The following is a 7,915-nucleotide window of genomic DNA, read 5'->3' as shown; positions in this document are numbered from 1 at the left end:
AAGGGTTCGGGCAGAGGAGGGGCAGGATCTGACTTAGTTTGAGCAGGACCCGCTGCCTGCTGTGCAGAAAGGACTGTGGGGCCGGGTGGAAACGGAGCTCAGGACGGTGGCTGTGAGGACCGTCTAGGAAGGAGGTAGGAAGGCAGATGGGGTGGCTGTCAGGGTAGGCCCGTGGTGGTAGGGAAAGTGGTTGGAACAGCAGGCCTTGTAGATGAGGGTTGCTGATGGAGACAGCTTCTGGAAGGATGGTGCTGGGCAGCGGTACTAGATTTGTCAGGAGGTCAAGTATGATGAAGACGGAGCCGTGGCCATTGATGTGGGAAGGGGGGTGTGGGAGGCGACCTTACGGGAACGAGGAAGTGGGCCTTGAGGCAGCAGAGGTAGAGCATGTGGGCTTCTGAGAGCCAGGCCAGAGTCGGAGGGGCTGTGGGATGAAGAGGCTTGTTTCCTCGCTCCCTCCTCTTTCTCTTCCTTTTGAAACACGGAAGATGCCTGGATGCGATTAAGCACGAAGCGGGAGGGCCAGCAGGGAGGGAGCGGTGGATGGAGACACAGGAAGGATGTTGATTGGAGGAGGCTGAGGGGCTGCAGAGGATGGGCTCACAGCCTAGAACGGAGAAGCGGCCTTGGCCCCTGGAGAAAGGCTCTGGGGACGGGCGGGTGCGCAGGTGAGCCTGCAGGTGTGGGGCAGGCTGCTGAGGGGCACCTCTCTCCCGGGCCCCATTTCTTGTTGCAGGAGGTCCGTAGTCTGGTGAGAAGATGGGTGGGGTTCAGGATGGAGGCCTAAGGAAGGTGAGGTTTGGAGTAACTTTCATGGGACTGGAAACAGGTGCCTGAAGACACACATTTCAGGGCAGCATGGCGCCCCCACTGGGTTGGCTCCAGAGTGTGAAGCCAAGAGCTCCCTGGAGCAGGGCCTGAGGGTGGGGGCCTGAGGGTGGGATGGTGGAGGCTGGAGGTGTTGCAGGGCAGGTAGTGGGAGGGCAGGTGGGCAGAGGACTATGGGAAGATGCTGAGTGAGGGCTGAGGAGACGGGTGGTCTGGGCAGGAGTGAAACAGGAGATTAAGTGCATGTGTGCATGAAGGTGTGAGTGTGTGCATGGCGCACGTTGGTTAGACAGGAGCAGGGCAGCCTCTCCCTTGCGGATGGAGCCCCCAAGGTGTGCAAAAGGCAGTCCTTTGGGAAACTGGAGGAAAATACCAGAACTTCAATTTGCATGATTTCACATGGCATCTTTCTTAAAAGATTTTTTTTAGTGATTTTCAGAGAGAGAGGAAGGGAGAGGGAGGGAGAGAGAAACATTGATGTGAGTGAGACATTGATTGGCTGCCTCCTGCACGACCCCTACTGGGAACTGAACGGGCAATCTTTGGGTGCATGGGACGATGCCGAACCTGCTGAGCCACACGGGCCAGGGTCCTATGCCACCTTTTTAATGTTCATTTTCATTTGTGTTCATTTTCACTTGGTGTGCATTTCCGTTTGTGTCATCCCTTGTACATATGATCTTCATGTGGGCACCCGTGCATAGCTATCTGATAAATATGCACGTATTAGGGAGTGAGCATTGCTGCATGGGCACACGATTGGAACAATCTGGAAACCATGGTAAGAAGGGCCCGCTCCTTGGAGAGGCACCTCGGGGAACACTCTTGTCTCCTTTGCTCTCACCCGAGTCTATAAGCTGCTGTCTGCTGTTTCATACATTCAAAAGCTCCCGGAATCGGTTCACTCCTCTCCACTCCTGCTATCGATCAGACGGTCTCTGGTGCCTGGGTCCTGCTCTCTCCCTCGGTAGCTCCTACTCAGGGGGCTGGCCAGGTCCATCTCGGGACCTGCAGGATGCCTTTCTTGCCCCTACGCCGGCCCCGGGGCCAACCCTGCCTCGTTCACCTCAGTGCCCGACCTAGGGCCTGGCACACAGTAGGTGCTCAGAGTGTTTGCTGAAAGAATGAGGGCAGGAGCTCCTAGTGGCGCTGGCCTGGGGCACACGGCAGTGGTGTCCTCAGCTCCTTGTCTCTGCCACCCCCTACCCAATGCATCAGCAGAGCCCACCAGCTCCCTCTTCAGGATTAACCAGCATCGGACTGTCGACATGAATGGCATCAACGCCCACTTCCAGCCCCATCCTGCTTCAGGCCTCCATCGCTCTTGCCTGGTGGCTGCAGCAGCCTCCTCCTCGGGCTTCAAACCTCCACCCTGTCCCCTACGGACTGTTCTGTTCAAACCGATTCAGGTGTGTCTTTTCCTGCTCAGAATCCTTCAATGGCTCCCAGGGTGCTCGGAGCAAGAGCCAAAGTCCGTCCAGAGGCCCCCAAGGCCCAACATGGACTGCCCTCCCCTCTCCTCTCAGTCTCATCCCTCACCCTTCGTCCCCCTCCTCCTCTGCTCCAGCCACACTGGCCATCCTGCTGTCCCCAGGCACCTGGCTGCGTTCCCACCTCCCAGCCTTCGCACTCGCTGGTCCTTCTGCCTGATCCCTCTGCCGTAAAGGCCCCCCTCCCAGGTCCCTGCACGGGCCGCTCCTTCACTCCACTTGTTCTCAGGGTTCTCTCGACTTCTCTGACCTCAAATAGCCCCCCCTGGCCACTTCTTGCCTTTCCCCTCTTTCATTTTGCTTCACCATCTGACCGGGTAGATTTTTACTGTTCATCTCTTTATGCCTCTGCCCCCACTAGTCCAGAAGGGGACATACTGTTTATTTGCTGGTGAATCCCCAGCACCCGGGAAGGGCCTGGCCCATGGTAGCTTTTATCAGCGAATGAGTGATGGGCAGTTAGGGAGTCAGGTTTCCAGTTCTGAACCTGCCCAGTCTTGCTGTGTGGCCTTAGGCTCATCCCTGCCCCTCTCTGGGCCTCATTATCTCAGTCTCTGCAATTCAGAGACAAGGGTCCCATCAGCCTGGCCCTCTGTGCCCAGGGAAGGCCTCTGGGGTGGATGTTCCAGCTGCCAATTGCTGCCCCCCTCCCCCCAACCCCCACCCCTGCAGGCCCAGCCCGTACCTTCTGCAGCCGCTGCGTGTTGTTCTCCAGCATCTTCTCCAGGTGTTGCATCCGCTTGGTCGGCCAGGCCACTAGGTTCAGCGAGTCCCTCTGGAGGCTGTTGGAGCCCCTGAAGGTCCCCCCAGTCTCTGGAGCGCAGGCCTCCGGCTCTGGCAGCAGGAAGGTGTAGCTGCACTGGCCGTGCTGGACGCGATGCGCCAGGCGGCGCTCTCTCACCTCCTGCCCCCTCCGCTGGGCCACGGTCAGGGTGGCCACGGTGAGGAGGAGGCCCCCCAGCAGCATGGCCGGCCAGGAGAGCATCTGGAGATGTGGTGATGGTGAGGGGTGTCTGGTCAGAGCCCCCCGGCCCTGCTCCGTGCCCGGGTGTCCCCGCTGTGGCCAGCAGTGGACAGGTCTACCCTAGAACCGCTGCAGCTGCAAACCCCTGTTTGGCCAAGCTCCACCCAGACAGCTATTTATACTTGTTCCAGATGCCACAGCTGCTCAGCTCCGCCCACCGCCCTGCTCGCTCCCGCTCTCCCTCACCTCTATTCTTCCCCTTTCCCTTCCTTCCTCTCTCGGGCCCTCTTGCTATCCTGTCTGTGCACCAGCCTTGCTGTGCGTAGGGGCCTCAGAGCCCTTATTACTCAGGGGGACCCGGCCTCCCTGTGAGGGCGCAGGAAAGAAAACAACCCACAGACGTGTGCACACACACTCACACACGCACCCCCAGGCCGCCTGCTGCAGAAAACCAACCGAACCCAACTGTCTCTTCCTGTCTCTGTCTCTGTCTCTCTTTCCAGCCTCCTCCCACGAAGGCCGGAATCTCAAATTTCAGCACCCCATGCCTCCGCTGTCCCCCCCACCCCCAGCACGTTCCTGCTCTAGTTCCGGGGGAGCATTTGGCTCACAGGGAAAGAACCGGGATAGAGCCAAGGGAGGGGCAGAGGGGCGAGGCTGGGGAGGAGGCAGCCCGTCCAACCTGTTTCAGGAGACAGAGCGTCCTTGCGGGGCCAGGGAAGTGCATGCTTCACCCTCGGGGCGCCAGGGACGTTGTGCCCTGAGGTGGCCCTGGCTCAGGTCCTGTGACAGCCGGACCGTCTGTCCTGGGGCAGACTGCTCTGCGGCCGCCTCTGAGGGGGGTAGGGGTCGGGAGAAGAGCTTGGGAGGCAGCCCTGGAGTCAGAGGCGGCGGCTCTAAGCCCGCTCCCCAGCTGCCGGCCCTGAGACCTTGGGGGCTTCCATATCCCCACCCGTCAGCTGAGTAAACCCGTCTCTCGCGCCAGGAATGCATGTGAGTCCTCAGCATGGGGACTGGGGACTGTTGATGTCCTTGTTTATCTGTCTACCGCTTCAAATCCTGGCTCCACGCCTTACCCGCTGTTCAACTTCGGGCCATCACTTGACTTCTCTGTTTCCTCTTGATAAACCGAGGAAAATACCACCCATTTCTCAGGGTGTGAACATTAGCCAGCGAGAACAGTGCTGGCACTGGGTGAGTAGAAATCATTATTTTAAATTAGGGTCAGTGTAAGGTTATTACCTATCTTCCCTCCCCCAACCCACCGGAATGCTAACCCCATGAGGCCAAGGATTTGGCAGGAGGATGTGATTGTGGGGTAGGAGGTGCCCGGAGCCGGCTGGGGGCTCTCCTGGGTGGCTGCCTTCCGGCTTTCTCTGCTCCTTTTCCCAGAGTGGGGGCAGATCCGCTGTTGGGTATTGTTTTTCCCCCTTTGTTTTCCCAAATCCTGTTGGAATTTTGAACAGGGCAGCTGCTTGGGACAGCAGCAAACCGGGGGCTCATCCGGGGGACTGAGAACATTCAGCCAGGTGTGCTGGGCTGTGGCAGGAAACGGAAAGGCAGCTGGTGATCAGGCACCTGCACTCGCGAGCTTCCCGTGTGCTGAGAGCCTTGTTCTCACTCCCCCTCAACCGGCAGAGGTCACACCACCTCCGGCCTTGCAAGGCAGAGGTGTGCTCACACAGGTTGGGGGTTTATTAAAGTGCCTGGCACACAGGAGTCCAGAGCAAGAGCCTGTCGTTAGGACTGAGTAGGTTGAGCTGCGCGATAATCCCAGGGAGGCCAGCGTTATCATCTACCCATTTTGCAGAAGAGAAAACGGAACCCTAGAGTAGAGGAGGGATTTGCCTAAGGTTACACAGCCTGGAGTGCTTGGCCTGGACTGAAGAAGGAGAGGCGTAGCCACCAGGCCTGTCCCAGAGCCTAACCCATTCCCTCCCACCCACCCACCCTCCCAGGGCGTGTGCAGTGTGCAGTGTGTAGTGTGCAGGGACAGCAGCCCCCTCATTCTCTGTCTCCTCACTGTGCACTAAACCGAGAGCATTAAAACTCCTCGAGGGACATCAAGATGATGATGGGAAGCACAGGTGATGCATTTACTCCTCTTGATGGAAAGAATGACTGAATGTAATGTAAGTTCCTTCCCTGCATAGACTTAAATAGACACCGGTCCTAAAATTACACTAGGGTCTCTCTGTACAAAAGAAGAAACAGAATGACCCATCCACAGAAGAAATGTAGATCGGATGAACAGAAGAATTCTAGAAAGCCTGGGAGATGGCCTGCCGACCTCTGCACCTTCATTTCAGCACCCCTTCTGACCCCAGGGCCTTTGCATATGCTGTGTTCTCTTGTTCAGAGCACTATTGTCTGCCCACCCTCACCCTTACCCCCCCCCCCCACCAGCTTCCTGTTACTGTGGCTGCCAACAAATGACTCCAAAACTTAGTGACTTAAAACCAAAATCACCATTTATTATCTCTCAGGGTTTCTGTAGATCAGGAATTTGTGAGCAGCTCAGCTGGGCGGTCCGCTCGGGTCTCTCATGAGGTTGCAGGCTGAGCTAGGGTCATCTGGAAGCTTCTTCATCTCGCCTGCCAGCTCCTGGGCGTCCCCCATCACCCCTCCCCCTCCCTCCATGGTTCTTCAGGTGGGTCTCCAGCGTGGTGGCTTCCAGCAGCCAGGCTTCTTCCATGGCCGCTCAGGGCTACAAAGGTGCCGTCCGCAGAGCGCCAGGTGGACGCTATATCACCTTTTAGGACCTGGCCTCACAAGTCATTCAGTGGAGCTTCTATCACATTCCATTGGTCCGGGTCTCCCCAGGTGCAAGGCAGGGCCGTAGACCCACCTCTCTGTGGAAGGGCGTCATTGTCACCAGAAGAGCGTGCTGGAGGGGCGCGTGCCGCTGTGACCCGCTCTGGGAAGTGGTGCCGGCAGGAGAAGCTCTTTCCACCTTTCATTGTTTCAGTGTGAATATTGCTGAAACTTGCTCACACAGGCCCTTAGCTCTGTCCAAGTTCTAAAACAGACCCCCCCCCCCAAGCCTTTCCCCTTTATGTGAACCCTTCTCAAGGCGCAAGGTTAACGACCTGTGTGGTGACTCATCTCTCTTTGTTTGTCCCCAGCATGTGATATGCAGTTTGTTCTCAGTAAATACCTGCCGGATGAACGAATGAATAAAAGTGTGAATGAATGAATGAATGGGTGAATGAATGAATGAATGGGTGAATGAATGAATGAATGAATGCAATGCTTGAGCCTGGAGATGGGCGCCAGGAGGGGTGCAGTGCAGTCACTATGGGCTACACTAACAGGGCAAGCCTGGCTGACACAGCCCTGAGTGGCCCTGGGCAGGCTGCGGCCGCTTTGGGCCCAGCTTCGTCCTCCTCGATTGGAGAGCGTGACTAGGCTCTATCCCCGTCCCCCGTCCCCCCCCACCGAGATCGCACAGAGGTGAGCTCTAGAGAAAGTTCATAAATTGTCCAGCTGCTGAGGACCTTTAAACACAGGCCTCTCGGCCAGTGTCCCAGGGGGTTTGGGCATAAGTCCAGCCTGGAGAGGAGCTATGGGGAGGGACCTCCAGCTCTCAGGGAATGGGGACCAGCCAGCACCACGAGAAGCAGCATGTGTCAAGGTGGTAGCAGGTACGAGGAGCTGGTGGCAGGGCCCAGAGAAGGGACTGGAAAGACGCCCTCTGGGGTCAGGTGGCAAGTTCAGGGAGCCCCTGTGCCAGTGCCCAAAGGCAACATTCAACGGTGGGCCTGGAAGGGCCTTTGGTAGTCAGCGTGCTCTGTGGGTGAACTTATCATCCCCACCTCATCCTGAGCCCCACACCCAGAGCCATCTCTGCTTCCTGGACATAACCCTCACGGCCTCAGACACAGCCCCCATGTCCTGCTCCCCTGCGATGCCCCAAACAAGCCTCTCCTGGGTTCTTCCAGCTCTGCTCACTGCACAGCCTTCACCAGGCACCTGGGAACAGGAGGAGGTCAGCCTCGCGGGACCCAAAGGGATTGCGGGGAGGGGAGTCACGGGAACCTGGGGGAGAGTGACCAGAAGGGAGATGGGTATTGATGGGCATAAAACACCTGCCCACCTGCTTCCCCACCCCGGCCCCTCACCTGGTGAACTGGCTTCCCACCCCGACCCAGTGGAGCCTAGAGTCCTCACCTCACATTTAGCTCATGAGAAAGCACACCCAGGGAAGGAGGCAACACACTGGAATCTATTTCCTGGAAGAACGGATCTTTCTGGTCCTGGGAACAAAGGCAGGGAACACGGATCATTCCTGGAGAGTTGCTTGTTAATTGGGGGCTCCTCAAGTATTGGGGTCCAAAGGAGAGTTTAAAGTCACCCCCACTCCTGGCCGCATCTCCAGAACCCAGCACGTCCTGACCCACCTCCCTTTCCAGCTCCCTGCATTTCAGCACCCAGGGTGATACACAAGGGTTGCAAGCCTGGCAGCTTAAAGCGCACCCAAAGCCTCCTGTACGGTGCTGTTCACGTCCCTGCGGACATGACCTGGCACCTCTTAGGGCCACTGATGGTGAGGTCCTGGCAGGAAGCCCTGGGGCTGCTGACAACCCTGGGGATGATCTGTCAGTGTCCCCAAGAGTCAAGAGATGAATCTGTG

The 7,915-nt window shown here is 57.8% G+C and overlaps 1 protein-coding gene across 1 annotated transcript in view; it reads right to left on the bottom strand.

Moving 5' to 3' along the window:
- Nucleotides 1–3,820, bottom strand: part of ANGPT4 (angiopoietin 4) — a 29,285-nt gene extending 25,465 nt beyond the window's left edge. Inside the window, exon 1 of the mRNA XM_023754485.1 lies at nucleotides 3,004–3,820. Within this exon, the coding sequence (XP_023610253.1) occupies nucleotides 3,004–3,303 (300 nt within the window). The 5' untranslated portion in view covers nucleotides 3,304–3,820. The remainder of the gene's footprint in view (nucleotides 1–3,003) is intronic.
- Nucleotides 3,821–7,915: the final 4,095 nt, after the last annotated feature.

Source organism: Myotis lucifugus, unplaced genomic scaffold (genome assembly GCF_000147115.1).
Source record: "Myotis lucifugus unplaced genomic scaffold, Myoluc2.0 scaffold_60, whole genome shotgun sequence".
Classification (NCBI taxonomy): Eukaryota; Metazoa; Chordata; class Mammalia; order Chiroptera; family Vespertilionidae; genus Myotis; species Myotis lucifugus.
The sequence above is the reverse complement of the archived record's forward strand: the minus strand, read 5'-3'. Positions and strand labels throughout refer to the sequence as shown.